Genomic DNA, 21,347 nt, shown 5'->3' with positions numbered 1-21,347 from the left:
ATATACCTACATAAAGTATTCCGAAAGATTTAGCATGGTAAAGAAAATGCATTTCAATAAAACTTAACTTGTTATGCACCATCACCCACATTTGAGTGTAAATATTTATGTGCTAAACCTACGATAAACTACATGAGAAAATTAAATATTTTGAACATAATATATTGGAAGTTCTGGACTTTTGAAGTATGTATGTATGTATAAATCTTGTGTAAAGAAGCAATGATAAGCGAGCACCTAAAATTATTACATAGCTCGAGGATGTTAAACTACACATAACTACCAACTCCGAAGTACGCAGATTCTTACTCATGTCATGACAAGAAGTCTTCTTTGCCTAAAGCTCTCGCATTTATGAGTGTTCTCCTAATAATTTTATCTGACAACAAATTTCCATTTCATAAGCTTATTTTGTACTTTAATAAAGAAAACAATTGCATTATACTTTTCAATTTATATACGAGTGAGTACAAAGAAAATTCTATATATGATAAAGCTTCTTTTTTTCGGGGGAATATACCTCCTATGTATGCTCGTACGTCATTGTGAAAAAAAGAGCTTTGCACGTGTGCTGAGAGTTATTTTTAATTTAATTAAAAACTCAATAATCATTCCTTTAACAAACTTACCTTTAGAAGGGTTAGAAAAAACAGCGATTTACGAGGAATATTATGTTATTTGCGTGCTTTGGAAAACATATTTGCATTAAAAAAAACATAATAAAAATGAATTTTAATGAATATAAAAATTTAGAAAAAAAAGGGAATTTTCCAAAATTTTTATGAAAATTTCCCGCACATTTTAATAAACTTCTGTTTTAATCATGTTTGCTTATGTGTTATGATGGTGTTTTCTTTTTATGATAATATTAAGTGTATACGTGAAGGATATTCAAATTATAATTGTAATTAAGCATATAAATTAGCGTAATGATATGCGGAGGAATAGTAAAAGCTCGTGTGGAAAATTTAATTTCAATTAGTAATGCTCGTACATTTTATACCCCTCAAGTCAGGAGAGTTCTTGGTACCGGTGAAAAGTGTTGTTGTATGATGACAACCACTCATACGAGGTTTTATTAATTTATGTACGGTCACGTAAAACAATTTCACTTCGTTTTTATGTCTATTTGGTCATTTTACGAAACTCACTCCGACGGTGCACAAAACTAATATCCCAACGTGTAAATAAATAAATTCTCCTATATAATATCTGTCATTTTTCTTCAAGATACGGCAAAATTTAATAATACATCCCTTGTGCACTATGTATACTTTCGAGATTAAATATCATATAAAATGTGTGCAAATTTTATATTCTTCATACAATAAGAGACTTAAGTCCTTTTAATATTTTCTATCTTATGGAGTCATTTCTTTCTCTTTTTCTCACACTCAGCGTTTGTTTATGTATTGTAAGCTTGAGCCATTGCAAAAGGATACAAAAGACATTATAAAATGTTTGGTTTGATACGTATATATATTGTATTATGTATATTATGTACATTCAGTGTATGCTTTGAGGACTTTGAGAGTAGTTTACTACCCACACGTTGTACGTGTGGACATTGCAATATATGTTGGTATATTATATGTACAACATAGAGCATATAACTCTGAACGTTACACTAGCTTGAATGTCGTAAAATGTAAACGACGGATCCAGTGGAAACACAATTTTGCTCTTTTTCGCCACTTTGAGCACTCATTTGGGTGACCGTGCCGTTTTCAATAGAAATGTGAGCGACTCATCATCCCCAAGCCACTCTTGTAAGTCGCGTTTTCACTTTACACCAAATTGTGTATGTGGTACACATAGTCATGCTATGCTAATGCACAATGGCACAATGTGCGCCGCTCTGCTTTTGACTGTGTGACGGAAAACACAGGAAAATTACGATTTTGCGCCTCTTGTGTTATGCGACACCACAATGACCCTCCCCAACTAATATGCCCACCCACTTCCATCCCATTGATGTCCCCGAGAAAATTCCTCGGTTGTCCCTCTCATACTGTCCCTTTTTTCGCAACAGAGCAATCATCTTTGCGTGCCTAAAACTGTCAGAACCCTCAATAAAACGGAACATGACCATTTTCTCTACGTCAAAGTACCTAAAATCATGGAAGATCTCGTCTTAATATGTTGAGAAGAATTTTAAAAAAAGACGTATTAAATGCATTTTAACCCGATGAAATGTAACATATTTTCCAACAAAAATAGATTTAAAAAAAAGCTTTAACCCTAATTCCCCTCCACGTGTATACAAAAACATATTCCTTTCGTGATGCAAAAAGTCAAAATAAAAACGCCAGGAATGTCCCTATGGCTGGAATTTTTTTTATCCTCCTCAACTTCCACATTCAACTTCATTTTACAATTCTGTGAGACTTTTTTCTGCGAGCGCGTCCCCATCGTAAAATCTCACTACATTCACTCAGCGAAAAAAAACCCCATGTCCCCGAAGAATAACTCCAGCTTATTGTAAAGGCAGTTTTTGGTACATTTTTTTACATCCCGAATATTTCTAAATGTTTGTATATAGCACAGTCGCGTTATGTGGAAAAATTTAAAGGTTTGAAGCTTTAAGGATTTTCACAGAGAAAATGCAAATTTTACAGCTAAAAACGACGAGAAAGAGAAAGAGAGAGTCTATAAGGACCAAGGGATTCGTATACGAGGGAGCTTTTATAAGCTCACTTTTCGCTTATGTAATATAATTTCCTTACAGCAGATCCTCCATTATATACACACCCATTTCACCCCCGAAAAAAGTGTCAAATTAATATTCATGCCCGTAAATTTTTGATTGAATTACAAGATTTAAAAGAAATTATGATGATAATGAAAATTAAGGAAAATGCCAATGTTTGCCTTTATGAGAAATTAAGGGAAAAGTAAACCCATTTTATTTTCTCTATACCGAAAATATATATAGTAAAAGTTTGATATTTTTCCATGAAAGCTTTTTCCTCAAGCTTGATTTTTTTTCAAACTGAAATGACCATTTTTTCCTGACTTCAAAATGAGACTATGAGAATTTAATTGCATCTTATTCCTACGAATTTCGTTGACAGAAACTTATATAGAGCAAATTTAGTGAAATTTAATTTAAACTTTTGCGACAGTTTGTGTGCTTGTGGCCATGTGAGAATTACACAAAGGATATGACCTCTTTTGTAAATTCAGGATTAATATTTTTGAAATAATAATTTCAGTAAATTAATTATTCCACAATTTGCATTAAGAGAAATTTTGGAATCGCAATAAAAAAAAATATATATAATGTTTTAAGTGGAAAGCTCAGTTGAGAAGCTTTCCCTTCTCGACTTGGAAAGCCACAAAAAAAGCAAAAACTTGTAAATAGAATTGAGTGGATTTCTTGTTTTCAACTTTGGGGAGATTTTCCGGATAACCGTGATGGAAAATATTACCCCCATTCCCCGGATACACACAGAAAGCGTAGAATAGTCCTTGTTGGAATCACTGCTGTGACCATTTATAGAATGTCTGGGGAATAGACCACATGTCACCTTTCACCATTATGAATTTTAAATGAATATGAAGATGAGAAACATACATCATAACCTTCCCTTGCATTTGAATGAAATACTGAAGCTATATTTTACTTCTAAATATTTATGTAAAATCATAAAAGAAAAATGTTTTATTGCCAAAGCTTTTATCTTCCTTGTATGTATGTAGTGGGTGGAAATGGGATTATTATCATTATATATGTGCAAAATATTCGATATTTAAAGCATAAATTTCATAACTTTAGAGAATGCAACAAATAATAAATTACCAATCTTTCCAATAAATATGCCGCACACACACACACATTGCGCTAAAAGCTCAACAAAATATTAGATTTTAATTAAGCCAACAAGCTAACCTAATTGAAAGCTCATAATAGTCCCCGCTGTTGAACTAATTAAATTTTTGCTATTTAATCCATTGGATTTTGGGGTGTTATGTGGGTTGAGGAAAAAATGTAATATTAGTTCCACACACATACACACTATGTGTGGAACTGCAAAAAAGCTCAATTAGTGAAGCGAAGCTCTCACATTTTTTTTCATCATCCCTTCCCCCGGAGTCAGCCCCAACGCGGTTCAACTCAATTCATATTTCATTCAGCAAAATGGTGTAAAATACATAGGAATATAATTTCAATGTCTCTTACTCGCTTTTATTCAAAGTGGCCCCTTGTTCTCGAGTGCAATCGAAAAAGTTTGAAATGAAAATTGGCCAGTGTCAGTGTCAGCAGATGAGTACCAAAAGAAAACTGTGTGAGAAAACTGTGCCACAGCCACTTGACGAAAACGCCCTCAACTCTCTTGGGCAATAAGATCTCTTTTCGTTTTTGAAATATGAATGTGGAATTGCTGGGGAGAATTGTTGATGGTTTTTTGAAGACAGTAAATTTAGCTGTTCCATTGTTTGCAGCAACCCCAGAATTGAACTCATCATTCATCAGTTTTGTCACCATTTTAATTTAAATTCACACAAAACACCAGATTCGTCCCATTCGTAGGACATTCTAAATAAAGGATGAAATTTTATTCAATATATCAGCTATATGAATAAATTCAAAGGAAACTCCAACAACAGAACGTTTAATTGGATCGTTAAAATTTTTATAAAGAATTGGAACATAGTTGGTGGTGATGTGGGTGACTTTTGAAGTCATGTTCTCGTAAGAATAATTAAATAACATTTTTTTTGTCCAGAATAAATCAATAAAAATTGAAAAAGGCTTTATTACCGTCAGGTAGAACATGACAACAATAACCATTTTTTATCCAATTTTTTCCAATAGTTCTACAACGTTCTACAACGTTCTATTGTAGGAACAATGCTATTATTTTCCTCATTCTTCCTTTTTTTTTTAATCCAAGAATTTTCAAGAAGAAAAATAATGAATTTCCTTGCCAATCAATACCTATTCCAATATAGATAGATCCCCTCGAGATTTCATTGTGAATGATTCTTCAAACTAATTTCATACACAATTACCTTCTTATTGCTGGGGCTCCTTAAATATGCGACAAGGAAATTTCTATGCTCAATTTGAAATGCTTCTTGTATTCTCTTATTTTTTTTGTTAGTGTAACAGGAAGACAACCCAGTGACAATGGGGGGAAATGTCAAAGGTTTCACAGAATGCAGAGAGTGTGGTGTAGAGGAGACACGAGAAGAGGGAAGATTGTGAGGTAAGAGAGGCCACAAAGTTATTAAGATAAGAATTTCACCCTGTGAGAAAATTGTGCCTATGTACAATGCCTGTCTATCGACATGTTCAATTTGGTTTTTGGAGAATATTCTCCACCATAGCCCATCTCGCATATTCATTCGCATCAATCAAATGTCCCTCCCCCTCATCATTTCCTCCTTTACCCACGTTGTATGTGGAGTCTGAAAAGGAGCTTTTGGGGAAGTCAAGAGATATTCTTCTCCTTCATCTTTAATGTAATCTCATCATCAATTTTGACGTAAGATAGTGGATTTTTTTTCTTCATACACCCTCAGTAGACACCAGTTGGTGTCTTTTTTTTCTCATCAACCGATAAATCACCGTGTCCTTTGGAAGGACAATAGATTTCCTAATTGTGCTTAAGACGGTCAATGGGGGTAATTGTTCAATGTTCTTCATACCTTTTCCTTATAATTTTATTCAGTTCAGAGCATTATAGGTACATAGTGTCCTTATAGACAAAAGTGTTTGCATTGTTTAAATCTCAAACTATGTATAATGAATATGTATAAAGAGAACTTCTATACAGCAGGGAAGTTAAAGATGGATTTTGTGTCTCAGAGTTAATCCCATACCCATCTGATAAGAATGGTAAATAAGTATCTGATGAGACACAAGATTTTGGTAAATTTCTATCCTTAAAAGCTTTTCACAAGATTAACAAAGTCTTTATCTCATTTCACAGCAAGTTTTGTGAGTATAAAAATTCTTTTCTATATACAATTTACCATCATTTGTGGAATTTTAATATTATATAGAAGAAAATGCCATCGTTATGTATTGAATTTGGGGGGAAGCTTTCTGAATTGATATCACGAAAGCACTTTTATTTGAGTCTCTTGACATTCACTCAATGTTCTTGTCTTTTTTCTGCGTATTTTTTTCTATATATTTTTGCACATTTTTTTCTGCTATAAAAATGGCATGGAAAATCAATGACAAATCTTCCAATAATTTAACACACCGTCAATATACAAGTAAAATATCAACAAGCATAATATTTATGTATGTACATATGTTGGTGAATTTGTTTACTTTGCAATATGTGTGCCAAGCAATTCACATTGAGCCACCAAACCACCCAGAGATGTATGTACGTACATATTACCGCCTTCAAGTGAAATACATCCCCTTGTATTTCTCTGCACTTGATTCCTTTAACCACAACAATAAACACATTTTAGCAAGGAATGTTGTTTTATGTATACAATTTCACACATTTCACGCCTCTTTGTTCATTGATTGGCTCGTGTCAGCTAAAAACTAAAAGTGATTCTTCTGAGAAACATCCCCCAAATGTGAATTTATCAAAATACGGTCCAGTCATTGAGGTTGATTGATGACTAAATCACGTACTGACAACCTGTCGCATATCTACAAATTATTTTAAGCATCAAAATTGTGGTTTTTAAAATATATTACGCGCAGGTGTTCTCAAAGAGTTCCCCCCAACGAATTGCTTTTGCATTGATAAAATTTTTATTTTCCAATGAAATATACCTACAATTCTCTTCATCCCATTGAGGGTTGAAATAGCATTGAAAAAAATTTTTTTTTGAAAGAGATAAAAAAATCTGGCGAAGCAATATCACTTCATTAGCAGTTTTCACGCATTTTTGCCCATCGTTTTGGGGTTATACATTCGGCAGAAAAATATGCCTCCCCATAATATGTTCTCGGTACGATTATTGCGCGTATTGTACGGATTTTGCACACGTCTTTGCTGTAATGCAGAGCACATATGCGTAATAAATTCAATAATTTGATGAAATTGCACACCGAAATACACCCTGTATGTGTATTTTTATCAAGGTTGTGATTCGTGTAAACTAACTAACCAGAAAACCCCAATTCCTACCACCCAACATCACAACGAGGAGTTAGGTATATAAATTTAATACTTTTTTCACTGCCACTGTCATATGCCCTAAACATTGCTGAGAGAATATGTAGAGTATTGATTTATCGTAGCGTGTAGAATAATAATTCAATTTCTTTATCGATACGTGACATGAATTTCAGTCAATGAGGAAGATTTTGTGTTTTAAGATAACTTTTTTCCTCCCCCTTTTGCAATTTCACTAAAAAGCATCGCTCCAAACCTCAACTTCCCCTATATGTACTATATAGAATAAAAGAGACATTTTAATAGTTCTAAATCATTTGTCTCACGTTGACTTAATTGTCTCCTTAATACCTCTTGCATTCTTCCGCAGCTTTACACGAATGACAATAACATTTAATTATATTATAAGCCTAAAACCTAAGCAATTTATTTAAGAATAGCTTTGTTAGTTCTTTTGCACAATACAGAATGGCTTTACTTAAAGACTTTTAAATTCCAAAAAATGCAACGAATCCTTTTAATTGCATAAAACGAAAATAGGTAGTTTTCTTCTTCTGGAAAATTCTACATAGATTTGCATTTTTCCTTTTTTATATCATACGTAAAAACATAACTTATGATTTTTCCTCTCTAGTGTATTATGCGATATAGAGACTGTCAGAGAGTGCAACATTATTCAGAGAAATAATAGAAAATAAGGATTGCTTCTGGAAATTGCATGACTTTCAGGCGAAGCTTGAAGGAATCCTGTGTTTTATGCAATTTGTAATAAGAAAAGAGATTTCATTCCAACAAACACACCCTGACAGTTGTAACGTACAAAGGTAAGGGATCTGCATAATACTGCATGAAAAAGGAGCTGAGATTTTTCAAGAAGAAAATATTCAGAATTACATTTTTGATTTTATGTATTTTATATTTCAAAAAGCTATATAGAATTTCCTTCCTACATATAAATAATGTAAAATATATATTGAGCTTTAAGCTCCAACAGAAAGCATTTTATGATAAATTCAATTTTAAACGTTAATTCTAAAAGGAAATTCATCAATCCGGATTAAGAAAAATCGTTTTATTTCATAAACAATTTAATTTCATAAAAATAATCCAACACTACACAATTTTCCCGCAAAACACTTTGTTCTATCTCAATGGTAAAAGCATTTCTTTCACAGGATTTCCTGTATCCCTTGCGTGAGGAACATCCACCCCCCCCCCCAACCCCCGTCTCTCTCCCTGGGAATCGTAACTTTTTCCTCCCTCTACACAATATTATCGACAAAGCCACAAATTGTTATACGATAAGAACATGTCTTGCTTTCCAATTCAAACCATTATACGGAGAAAATATATAATTTTAAACGTGCCTAAAACTTTTCATTTTAAAATGGATAAATAAACAAAAGAAATGAAGTGAAACGTTCAGCAAGACCGGCAAGAGTTTTCCTTTTAAAGAACAAAAATAAAAGAGAAAAAACTCACAAACGAAGTTTTTCTCAAAACACCATATCCTCATCCTTTTTTTATAAAAAAAATACAATAAAAAAAATTTGCAGAGTCAGAACGGAAAAGTTCCTTCTTTTTTATTCTGCCTTCCGTGCAAATATGCTTAAAGATAAACGAACATGTGTTCGATGTAAATTAATTTCTCATAAAAAAAAACCACCCGCAGACTAAGCTAAATCATAAATAAATATTTTCTAAAGTTCAATGATTTTAGATTTTACGCAAAAGGTGTATAGAGAATTCAATTAAATCCGCAGTGTATGGAAAAATGGGGGAAAAAAGGTCAAACAAAATTGATTGGGGGTGTAGTATAGGTATAGTGGTAGTATCAAAATCCCTTTTTATTACTCCCTGACATATTTAATTGATTTATTGAAGGAAGCATTAAAAAAAAAGTGATGAATCATTGAATTCTTTTCTGCATAATAATATTTCACCCACACACTCACATCCACCACCCCCAGAGGGTGTACCAAAATGTGAATAGAAGGCCAACATTCAAAGTGACTTTCCACATTTGTTTCCCTCCCTCACACACACACATTTTTCACCCCATATCACAGACTTATATAATAATTGAAGGCAACTACTGACAATAAGTCGAATGCTCTTGGTTTGATAGTCACTCCACGTACTACTTGGAAATGACAAGATGAGAGAAGAAAATGATTCAGCTGAGAAAATGTTCTCGTCCCACCAAGTGCCACCCCCACGCCCCCACGGCCCCTTGTACCATCACCCCTCCTCTTTCAGCATTCCAAGTGAAACTCAAGATATTTTCCGCATGGCGAATTATACAATAACACGAGTTTATAGCTTCTCCTTACAGTTGAACCCTTTTCGTCACCCTTTCGTCAAAAAGTTCCACCATATACCCACACATCATTGTGTTCGGGATCCTTGTGGAATTTACCAAGAGAGAGCAAGAGAGTGTCTCAGTGTCTCTTGAGGCTAAAGCATAAGAAAAAGCTGATGTCACACAAAAAATCATTTCGTCTTTTTTTTTGGCCAAAGAACCCGAGTTCTTGCTCATACAAGAAAATTTAATTTCTCTTCTTCTCGTCTTTGCTTTAAAACATTCTGAATGTGCAAAAATATTTAATGATGAAAACCTACACGTTTGAAAATGTACATGGTAAGTTTCACTTACGGGCTGTGATTCTTCCTTCAGTGATCAGTCTAAGTGTGATATTTGATATAAGTTTGGTGGTGCAAACTCTGGGGGAAGGCTAACTCGCGCATTGGCTGTGATTCGTGGCGCGAGTCATCCTTCCCCAGAGTTTGCACCACCAAACTTATATCAAATATCACACTTAGACTGATCACTGAAGGAAGAATCACAGCCCGTAAGTGAAACTTACCAGTACATTCCCTTTTCGGATTAATCCATACTCTGCAGATATATATTAGACTTTGAATTAACATATATTTAACTTGGCCTCTGAAGGAAGAATCACAGCCCGTAAGTGAAACTTACCATGTACATTCCCTTTTCTCCTTAATCTGTACCATGCAGCTATATATATTTGTATTTTACCGTTATATTTTACTTTGCATTTACATTTATATTTATATACCTTATATATAAGGCGCCCCGCTTCGCGGGGCGCCAAATAGTTAGCGTATTAATTTAACATGCAACTATATATATTTATATATTACCGTTATATTTTACTTTGCATTTATATTCATATACCTTATATATAAGGCGCCCCGCTTCGCGGGGCGCCTAAGAATTTGCGTATTGATTAAATAAAAAATTAAAACCATTATATCTCCTGAACGGTTCCATAGATTTTCTTAAATAACCTGTTGTTGGAAAGGTCTTGACCTCAGTTATAACATACTGAAATTTTAACAAAATGCATAGTACAGTTTTTGAGATATTTAGACTTAAAAATTTTGGATAAGCAAAATATTGACTTTAGCGCCTCTTGCGGTCATTTCTCGAAATTGCAATGTTCTAGACATTTGTAGGGCTTCACGAAACCTTTCATTTGCGCTTGAGTTGATTAAAATCGGACTTGTAGAACCCGAGATATGGCGTGCCAATTTTGGAAGGCTATATCTCGAGAACGGCGACATAGATTTTCTTCATTTTTGGCATGGAGCTAGATAATATAGTCAACTATAACATACTGAAATTTCATCCAAATCTATCGTACAGTTTTCGAGATATTCATCGAAAACTAATCGAAAATTTTGTTTTTGATTTTTGGCCCCCTAGCGGTCACTTTTGTAACTTCGGATGTTCTAGAGAGTTGTAGGGTTTGTTGAGAGCTTTCATTTGAGCCTGAGTTGATCAAGATCGGTCAAGCCGTTCTCGAGTTATAGCCGATTTTCGATAAAAAATTGTGGCGGCCATATTGACTAAACGGTTTGACCGATTTTCGAAAATTAAGTATCGTTGGAAAGCTTTTGATGGCCCCTAGAACATATCAAAATTTCAGATCTCTAGCTATAATAGGGGCTGAAATATCGGCAAAACAAAATTTTGGGGTTATCCAAAATGGCGGATGGAGGAGTGGGGGGTGGATTTGACCTCATAATCGGATGTCTTCCACCCGATATATGAACTTTGCCGTTGACCGCCAGTCGCTATCTATTACCGTTCTCTTGTTATTAAGCCTTATACGACGGCCGGACGGACGGACGGACGGACGGACACTTTTTTTGGAGCATACGTTTTTTGGAATGTGGGGACCCTAATTCGTGCTCATACCAAGTTTGAGCCCGATCGGACAACATTGCATTTTAGGTGGTAGACAGAAGCTGTGCTATTCTTTTCTTCGAAAGAATCACAGCTAAAAAAATGACTTGTACGTGAATTTAGGGATGGTTTATCCTGTTTATTCTTCTATTTACTTCACGGACGAATTTGTAGTTCGTAAGAAGGAATTATTTTTAATTTGAAATGTGTTGTAGACTCTATAACACAAAAGTTCTTCAAAGTTAATTAGAACAGCACTAATTGTAAGTTCTACTCCTCACATAACTTTATATAAGAACTTCTTGTCATGCAATTGTTCAATATCCATGTACATGCCATTTTAGCCTCCCCCCCTTCCCCTCTCAAAACACGACGAACAGACTATCTAATTAATCACCAAATAATATTTGCTTGAACAATTCAATTACTCATTTTCGGACAATCTTTCAATCTTAACGATCTGCGGATGTTTCTGCTATTGAACGGCAGCAATAATAACGAATACGATTTGGGAATGAACTAATTAAATTCCATTATATTCCAAAGTATTCCCTCTGCTCCTATAATACGAAATTTCGAATACTTCGTACACACGTTTTGGGAAATTGCTTTGTTTTCCCCTAAAATACAAAATGTTAACCCTTTCATTTAATTATGTTGGTATTTTCAACCGAAAATACATTTGTTAAAGCAGAGAGAACATAACATAATGAAACCATGGGGTTAATGCTTATGTAGTCTAGTACATAATGTATGTATGTAATCTGTAACATTCACATCATTCCAGTAGCTAAAATTCGCGTAATATGAAATTCCAAAAAGAGAGGTTTCTTTTGAGAAAGTTTTGAAAAAGCCACTTGAAGAACTTCATTATTAATGAATTTCATGTTCTCTCTCTCAGTTCAATATTATAATAATCATATACCCATAGAGTTCCTCATTAACGCCTTCTTGTTCTCAGAATATGATTTCATTAGATAAAGTATTCACCACCACCACCCCCTCCAACATACCTTTTGCATCAAACTTCTCTCTGAAGAAATTTTCTCTCTGTGACATTCCCTATATATCCTTTTAGTAGGATGAAATAAAATTTCTAAAAATATAAAAAAAAATGTTCATTTGCAAAAGGATACATTCGTAGTGCTCCAGTTTTGTCTCCAATCACAAGCAACTTCTGCACAGGATCATAAGCAAGGGCAGTCGGAGCATGAGGAAATCCATGACGGAAGGTCTGCAAGAAAGAAAAATAAAGGAGAAAGACATGAGAAATGAGTTAATAACTTTTTTAATTTATGTAAATCATTAAAAAATAAACTGAGAAAATTGTGAAAGTCTTCTCATCTTCCGTAAACTTTGTACACGGAAAAAGAAAAATCGTTTTGAAGGTAAAGCTTTTTTTTCTATAACTCTCACTCTGTCCTGAACTCTTTCTGCGTCGAATTTACTTGTTAAAATTCGTCGAAATCTGTAGGATATGTAATAAGTAATTGTCTAAGAAAGCTAATCATAAAATTAATGAAAATTTTATATAGCAGAAATATTTGATTTTCATGATTTCAGCATATTTTTTCTCAGTGTAACACCAATTCAAAGAGATAATTAAGCGCAACTTCTAATGGTTTTTTTCACTCTTCAACAAATATAAGTGCATAACAGTCATGTTTACCCTCTATTTCCCCTCCCACACTCCCTGCGTACCTACCTTTAGGAAAATTCTACTAAATTTATTCATTTAAATAAAAACGAATAAATTACTAACAGAGCGCTTTTCCGTACGCAAAAGAAGTGAAAAAAAAACATCTTTCATCCGGCTTAAAAAAGAATCCCCCTCAGGAAGGAAAAATCAATTATTTTTGAGCAAAAGTAGCAAAAGGGGCGAATTATCCTTTGAAATAAAAACTTTATACCACACTGTAGCACCATCCCCTCCGCATATACGCTTTCGTCGCCCCCCCACGCAGTGAATTGAGGTTCACAATTTAACTTTTAATATGCCCAGAACATATGATGTGAATGGAACAAATTAAAATTGTATTGAAGTAAAAGAGAACATTAATTCACTTGGTTGATCAATTTTCAGCACATGAGAAAACATCAAAGAGCTTTTCTCTCCTTGTACCGCACACGGAACTTTATGTGCGATTTACTAGCATCATTCACACGCAGGATGATTTTAACTGAAATTAAAATATGGATAAAGGTAGTTGAAGGTAAAAGGAAACAAAAAGAAATATCCCCTGGCAGGGAGTTTCTCGTATTTACGTGAAAAGCTCGACGAAAAGGGGATGAAAAGTTTTTGATTTATGGTAAAATGGTGCAAGTATATATACCTACAGGAGGTGGCAGAGAAGATTTTCTTTATCTTTGCAATAATATAGACAGTTTTTTGATACTTGTAGATAGCATCAAATAGTGGAAATTCTGACCGGAAAAGGAGAATAAGAAGATAAAAGGACTTAAAGGATAATAATGTTTTTCAGTCAAATATCATCTTGAATTGCTTCTTAAATTCAAAAGAGAATTTTCTCCTTTCAATCCCTTAACAATCTCTCTTTTGAATAAAATTCCTGATAAAATTGCTCATTAATTTAAAATCGAAAAATAAGATTTTTCATAATAGTTTTCAGTTAAGCACTGTGAAATAATTTGCATGATTTTGCCATTGAAAAATATTTACTTAATATAATAATAATAATATAATATAAAGTTTATTAATGCCATTAGGATTCACGATCCTCTTTTTGGCTATATATACTTAACAATATATTATTAATATCGCAGGAAAAACCTCCCTGTTCAATATGAACAATAGATCCTTTCAATCGATTTTTCCTTCCTGAAAAATGAAAATGCGCCCCATGCTCACAAACTTCTCTCTCTATGTGTGGTGCACTCTTGCAATCCATCGACTGATTTTGTTTTTTTTTCTTCCTCTCTGAGTTCTTCCACAAAGAATAACAGGAAGCAAAATCTTATATAAGCAAAAATTTATGCTATACACGCTTCCGTGATATAGAGAGCAATGTGATTTCAAACCCAACAGTATTCTTGTCAACGAAGCAAATATATATTCCGAGCAGTCCAATGGACGGAAAAGTAACATGGATGGGTTAGTGTCTCCATTCTCAATGTCCCATTTAGAGATTTAACACACAAAATGTGCAACACTAAGCTAAAATTTTACTTCCTGATTCATAAAATTCAGTAAATGTAATTGAATGCACAGGATTGCCTGATGTCTTATCTGTATATTGGATGAATTTTGCAAAGTCAGTTGGTTAGGTATACTTCTGTAGATTAATTTTGCAAATATGTATTGGGACTGAAAGGTAATATTTAGCTTTAAAAAATAAATAAATGTCTACAAAATGCTTAAAAGCTTTTAAAGATGAAGGAAAGACAAATCAGTTAACGTTTCGATTCAATTTTGAATCTTCTTCAGGTACTTTATCTTTAAGAAACTTTGTGATCTCAATTTAAGAAAAAGTTTTAAGACTTTTACATAAAGAATTTTAAGAAAATTCTTAGAATTGATTTTATTAGACGATACACAAATTCTTGGACATATTCTATTTAAAATCTTTCTTATTAATAAAATTAATATTTTTGCCATTTTATTGCCTCCTTAATATTTAATACAAAATATCATAATAATCACAATTCAATATGCATTGTATGTGCTCCCCATAAAAGATATAAAAGTTTAAAAAATGTATCTAGATCAAAAATTCAGCTTTGAAATAGCATCAGACTTTTTTGTCATGAAGTGGTCATAAAAATCCAATATTTAGAGATATGAATAAAATCCCTGAGATAGGGGGGACGGTACCATAAATGGATTTAACTCAGCACACAGCCACCAACCTTTTTTTTCCTCTTCAACTCCTACTTTTAATATTACCTCCCCCACATATGGAGATAGAACTATTCTGATTTTTTTTCCATTTCTCTTCTTTTTGTTCACATGAGAGAAATCTGGGTTAATATAATCATACACATGCAAGGAATGGAGTGTCTACACCTTATATTATAGCCCAACTATCTCTCTGGCTCGATAAAGCGAGTAAGGGGGCGGGGAGGGGGGGGGCGTCATGACTTTCTAACCTATAACCACAACAATACTTTGACTTTTGCTTTCTCTCAATACATATTCGCACCCTTTATGTACTACCTATTATTATAGTACTACCGCCATACCCAAACTTCAGCAGACCTCTATAGTGCAAAATTCAGAATATCCTCAGCATCTTCTCGTGTACATTCTTTGCTAAGAAGGTAAGATTTTGATCCAAAAAGCCTCATGGCTTTTTCAACCATATATGAATGCTGCTTTTGGCTTTACGTAACATGGCATAAAATATATATTCCAACATGAGTGAGATGATGAGAATACACAATAAATCGACATAAATCCTACATACGCCCATCACTCCAGGCAACCACTTCTTAAGATGTGTTGTACACATTTCGTAACATAGAAATTTCAGGTGTACACACGCATCCCCCCACATAACCAAGGGAGAACAAATCAGTCAATTTCCCTTCACATCATTCAACACTCTTTGAATTCCCTATACTAAAATTGTTAGGCATCACCCTATCTTGTTGCTTTTTATACCTTGAAATTTATTTTGTATTACACATAAATTTTCAGCATAAAAAAAATCATAAAAAATATGGAAATTGATTTACTTTCCTTTTTAGTTTAATTACTATTTAAAAATTGATAAAGAGAGGGAATTTATCTTAATTTTATATCAAAGAACTATATTATGTTGTCTTTTTATTATGCTAAAAAAATTATGATAAATCTTTTACAGCTAAAAGAGTTTTAGTAAAAAAAAATACATAAAACGTATTGATTTACCTTTAAAGGGTTTACAATTTCCGCTTTGCTTACCCCGGGACTTGATTAAATTCAATGAATTTCCCATTAAATGTGAATAAATTGTTGAAAATTGCCATAGCAATCAAGCTGTGTTTGTATCATCAACAACGTGATAAATGTACGATATTATTGTTATTGCACGTAGTAAATGGTTTTATTTTAATCCTATTAAAATAGGTGTTTCGGTAATGTACTATATTGGTGGAAATACCTATCGTTGGTTTCATCAACTTTGTCAATTCAAACATTTTGCAAAATAGTCATAACTAAGGTTTAGTTTAGCGTGCGATAATGCGCACAGAGAGGGAGTTATTTGAAATTCAATACAATCCAATACACCCTATCAGTTTAATAAGGTAGTAGCATACATATGTATGTAGTCTATTTCATAATTCTCAATCAAACATGAATTAAAATACAAGTACATAGTGAACACATGAGATACCAGGTGAATCCCTGCAATTCTCTGCATCTCTCGCTATGTTTGGCGAAACAAATTAGAAAATTTCACTTAATCCTCCATTCAAAGCATTAAATTTATGATGATAATAACTATATATGTATAGTTTAATACTGCTGAGAATCACTTGAAGAATTTCATGCACCTGCAATAGCCGCGTGTGTCTTATGATAACTCAATTATGTATCAAATAAGACACACGTCAGCCATTCCAAATGCTAATGAATTTATCATCTCGTAAATCTGGATGAAAACAAAATGTAGAAATGTGGAATAAACAATACTTTGACTCCTTAATCCTCCACTTGGGATTACATCTTGTTTTGTGTAAGAAAATCTTCTATATATTAATATTAAATTTTGTGACAAAAGTCGGATTATTTGACTATAAAGTAGGTTACAAACATTAAATCTATAATCCCATCCTATGTATTTGGCTTTTATACGTTTATTTAATTCAAATTTGTACATAACTCAGTCAGAATTGAAGGTAGCTACAAACGTTCATATAGATTACGTAATATGATCATATTTTACAAAATATTTTTCAAATTATCATCCCACAACTAATAGACAAACTTTTTTCCTTATGTTTCGGGTATGGAAAGTTCGTCTTCTAGCCAAGAGTTACTATTTGGCCAATTTTCGTTCTTCATTGGAAAGTTTTCTAACCAAAAAATAAAATGTAAAAACTAACTCATTTGCACCCACAAAACGATATTTAGCACTACATAATAATAACATTAACAAAAAAACATAAAAAAATAATCTAAAACGAATATTAAAACGATTTTAATTAAAATATATCTCCCACACTGTGATAAATTACTTAAAAACAGTTAGAGAGCAATTTATTTAGGACTCCAAATTAATTATTGTTCAAAAATGCAGAGAGTAGAGTGAACACGAAGAGTTTAAACCACTTTGCACATACAGTACAGATAGTAAATATTTCCATGTCACTTCACTATAGTGGTGGGAATGTACAAACCCACTATTTTGTATTCATTAAAGCTCTAACAGATGAAAACAAACAAAAACGTCCTAAAATTCATATTCACTCGTCGCAGCGGAAACCATTGTTTATGATTAGAAAAGATGGAACATTTCACTATACCGAAACTCAACCCATGCTTCCCTTCTGCCAACTACACGTACCTATATAGTTATGTATAAAATGTACGTATTGTGTGTGTATAAACCTCAGTATTATGGGTAAAACCGGAGAACTATTTATTTAAGAAAGTTCAAATGTAACAAACATGATTTTCAGGTTGTAAATCATATTACACAATATTACATTAGAATATAAGTTATGTATGTACTTCTAACTGATTTAATAAAGCGACCCAATATGCAAAGCTCTTCAAGATGGATGCATCTTCTCTTCAGTTGCTCAAAGCTTTATACATATTAAATTTAATCCGAATTTTTAGCTTTATATTTGAAAGGAATATTTAACTTACCAAATAATCCGAACAACCCTTAAGAAATCCGATTTTTTTTCACAGAAACATTTCTTAAAATTTTACGAAACAGACAAAATCTTAAAAAGTATTAAAGCTTTTGAAAGCTTGACTTGATGTCTAATAAAAAAAATATTCAAAATACAAAAAAGTTAAATTTTCCTCCTTATAAGTTCCTGTGTCATTAACTACATCAACGTCATAAAATAATTTTAAAGTTTTATTAATTAAATTTACGAAAATGTTTCTCATTCCTTTTTGTGAAAATCACGTACAATAATTTGTACTTGGGAAAGTTTAAGAAAATTCCATACAGATGTACAAATGTTTATATAAAAGTCAAGAGAGGAAAATTGGATTATAAAACAGACACTTTCCATTTAGGAAAAGTCAACACTGTATTCGCTAATCTTGCCTTTAGTTCCCCTTTATTGTAAAATGGAGGCTGCACAGAAGTACAATTTAGTGAAACTTGGGACAATTTATATTATAGAGAGCAAATAGTACCTATACAGTTTAAAGTTTCCGGAAACTATATATTATTTACTTGCTCCTTCACTAAAAATGCTGCATTATGTAAAATATTATGATTAAAAATACAAAATTAAACCTCATTTGCATACAATGTGCAATTAAATGGAATTATGACTAATATTTCAAGACGATTTTAAAGAATTATGCTACAAAACATAATTTTTCTAAAATTATCCTTAATTTATGTTAAAATTAATATTCATTTTGTGCTTTTGTGTGCATTTTACTCTCAATTGAATTATTGTGTTTGCCTATTGGGAAGCTTTTTGCATTCCGCACGCACACACACAGTTAAATTTTCCAAAAGCTTTATAATTTTCATTGAGTGAGAGAGTGAAATTAAACATGCAGGCAAATCTTCTCTTATCCTTCCATCATGAAAGCACGATTCTAATTCCATTTCTGTTGTGAAAATTACTCATCCATCTCTATATTACATTTTAGTTGAATGTACTGTACTGAAGATTGCGTTAAATTAAATAAGTGCAAAACACATTTTGCAAATAGAGCGAATGCTTTTATATCCACACACCGCAAAAGCTCCACTCATTCCATCCCAACCATCTACTATAGTGTTATTGTTATTGCAGAGCGAGAAAACGTGTTTTATCACATTAACTGCACACTCAAATACACCCTCCGATCTACGTTATATATATTTGTGCTATATATGTTGGTGCTGATGTATTATTTGTTACAGAAAATAAATATAATCCTGCACAATATATCATAGGCTTGTCATCTGCTGCTAAGATATGAAAAAATAATGGCTAAACCTCCACACACACACAACATATGCAAGTGTATTGCCAAAAAAAAATCCACCCCTCCCCTGACACCCAAAAGCACCATACATTTGATGATACACTTTACACGGGAAATTTTTTTTACACAGATGATTATTATTTATTCTCCAAATAGACCACATTCATATCATCTTGCTTTCAGGAGGGAGAACCATAGCAAAACTGAAAAATATTCAGTATTTTCAGCACAATCCACCATTCTCCGAGGTATAAGATGATTTATCTCAATACATTGATCAAATAAAAGAAGCTGTCAACGGGAAAATTTAATTTAAAAACATTTTTTTTTCATCATCCCACCTACTAATGGATTTTAGGTCGAGATATGGTGCAAAAAAATTATGAATTAATTTTTTTTTGCCTTCCCTCCGTGGTTTACACGTGTAACCCAATACCATGAAAGTCCCAACATAAGAAAAATTTTGGGAGTTTTCTCAAAGGAATCAAGAGGATTTTTCATTTCAAATGTCTTTCCTTAGATTTAATTATTATGTTATGATTTATGTTTGCATTTTTTATTGTAATTTTCTCTTCTTTACTTTTTTATTTACATTACTGAATTCAGGTCAATTTTCCCCCGAAAATCATGAAGGGCCAGAAATAAGCCAATAGGAATGCTGAATTTTAACTATACCATTAGGTAATAACATGGACGGTTGGATAGACGTGAGCTGATAAGCAAAATGTTGCATCCATTGACGTTTTTCCGCTGCAAGGCTAATGTCAATGGAGCATAGGTATATAGATTATGTAGGGCTATGTGGAATATTAATTAAAAAGCCAGCAATAAAAAGATAAGAAAAGAACACTCAACATTATGAACTATGGAAACACATTCAATTCTATTTTCTGCATTCGCTCTTTCTGATTCCCTTTTTCCACACATTTTCCTCAAACTCACAATTTTCTTCTCTCGTGTTTCTCATGCCATAACACTTGCTCTACACCACACACCCAACACCCCTGCTGTACACCTAAACTCTAAAAAAAAAGTTATAAAATTTTATTATTTTTGTCATACGGCCAAGACTAATAAATTTATTCCACGATAAAGGACAAATTCAGAAGATAAGCTTTCTGCCATATTCGTTGCATTTGAAAAGTAGTTTTTTTCTCGTGGAAAAAATATTCTGATTGTGAAGAAAAAATTCACGAAATATTGTGTAAAAAAATATCAGGTATAGAGCTACTTTATAGAATGTCCAAGGCGGACTTAATTCTTCCTTTAATGCCATAAAAAATGTTAAATGAATTTGTGGCAGCACACAGGCTTGAAATTTGAGTCTAGAACATTTTCGCACTTAAAAATTTCTTCTGTGGACGCAAGAATGTCTCTTAGGCACTCCAAAAATGTCTAATGAGAACTCAAATTTATCTAAATTCTTTAACTCCGTTTTTTCCCTTTAAATTAAAATCAGCAATTTCTTAAATATTGATAAACCATATAACGTTGGAATTCACACCCATCAAAAGTTAAAGATTCATGATATGACCTTCACAATTTAATATTCTTCTTATATTCTTCTCTAGAGCAACTTTTTCCAAAGTCCAATAAATGGAATGGAATAAATTTTACAAGAATAGGAATTTTTAATGGATATCGTCGTCGTTGAGAATAGGATTTTACGGATAATGTATTCAAAAATATTGCTTTGTTTTATGCGTGAAAGAGCCATGGAACCCATATAAATATTTTTCTCTTTCAGCATTTTCCACCATACACACCAAAGCCATTCCAGAGATTCCTTTTTCCCCAAATAGGGGCTTTAGGGGATATTGTTGATATTTTCAATGTTAAAAGGGATGCTACTTTTTGTTTACCAGTTCAAGTTTCCAATTATTGACTACTGGAGACAATAAAAGTCTTTCATTTT

At 32.8% G+C, this 21,347-nt stretch overlaps 1 protein-coding gene across 14 annotated transcripts in view; it reads right to left on the bottom strand.

Annotated features, from left to right (window-relative positions):
- The window catches only part of LOC129788821 (syntaxin-binding protein 5), a 127,984-nt gene that overhangs the window by 81,712 nt on the left and 24,925 nt on the right, over positions 1–21,347 (bottom strand). For all 14 annotated transcript variants that reach the window (XM_055825195.1, XM_055825191.1, XM_055825192.1 and 11 more), the window contains exon 2: positions 12,453–12,550. In XM_055825195.1, coding sequence (XP_055681170.1) covers positions 12,453–12,550 — 98 coding nt within the window. The remainder of the gene's footprint in view (positions 1–12,452; positions 12,551–21,347) is intronic.

This window comes from Lutzomyia longipalpis, chromosome 2, assembly GCF_024334085.1.
Source record: "Lutzomyia longipalpis isolate SR_M1_2022 chromosome 2, ASM2433408v1".
In the NCBI taxonomy this organism is placed as follows: Eukaryota; Metazoa; Arthropoda; class Insecta; order Diptera; family Psychodidae; genus Lutzomyia; species Lutzomyia longipalpis.
The sequence above is the reverse complement of the archived record's forward strand: the minus strand, read 5'-3'. Positions and strand labels throughout refer to the sequence as shown.